Here is a 1403-nt window from a genome sequence, read left to right as displayed (position 1 = left end):
AATCCTTCACAGAACTAATCCATTAAAACTAAGGCATGATCACTTTGTTTCTGCTGGGAGAAGTGAGTTATTAATATGTTCTTACTATATAGTGTGTATTTCAGTAATTTTCAGCATTTGTAATTCTTCACAGAACTGTATTCCTTGGGCTTTTGCATGACGATATTGCATCTGAAACTAATGTGGGAAACATGATGATATTCTCTCTGTGTAATTTATGATAACACTAACATTTCAAATGTTGTTTTAGAATTATTGATAAATGGATTTGGTCACTATAACCATCGACCTCTCACGCTCATCTTCTCTTTCTTTACATATTCACTTTAGAGGATGTCTTATATCTTAAAGGTAAGGGTAGAACAATATCTTTGGTGTACGGTGACATCATTTAATGCTGTGCTGTAATCTTTGATGAATGAAGCTTTCCTTTATGCTTGTTTTGTCCCTTTTTATAATTGGTAGCTAAAATATGAAGATAACATTTCTGACATGTAAGTACTTTCTTCAAAAAAGCAGGCTCTTAGGAAATATGTACAAAAATGAAAAACTCACGTGTGACAAAAATAACAGGAAAAATAGAAATAGCATGTAAAATGTCTGTTTTCCATGGGCTTTTTTTTTTGCTATTTCTATTTTTCCTGTTATTTTTGTCACATGTGAGTTTTTCATGTCTGTCTGCTTTCTAAGGAGATCACTGAGGCTAACAGGAAGAAATTAAATTCTTTGTCACATTTATTTGTAAGGTAGCAATTGTTATCCATTCATCCTGTATATATATTGCATGGGAGGTTGGAATAAGATGATCACTATTTACTCGGATATTTAATGAGCACTTTTTAGACTTTCTGGTTATTCATATGGCAAATCCAACAATTCATATATCTTTTATCTGCTAATTAAAAATATGCCTTGCTTGGCTGTAAGTACATTACGTGTAACCCCGAATTATTTATCAGGAAATCTTTCATTTGGCTATTCTCTCTGAATACAGGGACTGTATTTAGTCTCTCTGCCTTAATTTTCCTGTCTGGCAAATGGAAGTTGATATTCTTCTTTGTGGGACTGTTGCTAAGGAGAATTTCTTAGTTTTGAAGCTCTTTGAAAAGTGGTCTATACCCCACTAATAGTTATAATTGTTATTTCATTCCCTTAAAATTGTATCAGTGGGGAGGATAAACCCAGTTAGGAGTAGTGTTATTTCTCTAGGAGTGACACCCATTACCATCCCTCCAGATGGTACCCTAAAGGCACTTGGCCTCCTGTATTTGCAGCTTGCCCATGCCATTCTTGGAGCCATTTTTATTGTGTATAGTATTAAATTTTGATACCCTCCTAAGTGCAACTGTAAAAATCAGAGAGCCATTCTACTTAATTTCATTTGCTCTTTTTAATTTTTTTTT

General features: G+C 33.6%; 1 protein-coding gene across 1 annotated transcript in view; it reads left to right on the top strand.

Annotated features, from left to right (window-relative positions):
• Window positions 1-578, top strand: part of LOC105002808 (rho guanine nucleotide exchange factor 6-like) — a 14780-nt gene extending 14202 nt beyond the window's left edge. The window contains exon 7 of the mRNA XM_010859632.1: window positions 331-578. Within this exon, the coding sequence (XP_010857934.1) occupies window positions 331-408 (78 nt within the window). The 3' untranslated portion in view covers window positions 409-578. The remainder of the gene's footprint in view (window positions 1-330) is intronic.
• The last annotated feature ends 825 nt before the right edge of the window (window positions 579-1403 follow it).

Source organism: Bison bison, unplaced genomic scaffold, assembly GCF_000754665.1.
Source record: "Bison bison bison isolate TAMUID 2011002044 unplaced genomic scaffold, Bison_UMD1.0 scf7180017856666, whole genome shotgun sequence".
NCBI classification, from domain to species: domain Eukaryota; kingdom Metazoa; phylum Chordata; class Mammalia; order Artiodactyla; family Bovidae; genus Bison; species Bison bison.
Note: the sequence above shows the minus strand (reverse complement) of the source record. Positions and strands in the feature narration are given on the sequence as shown.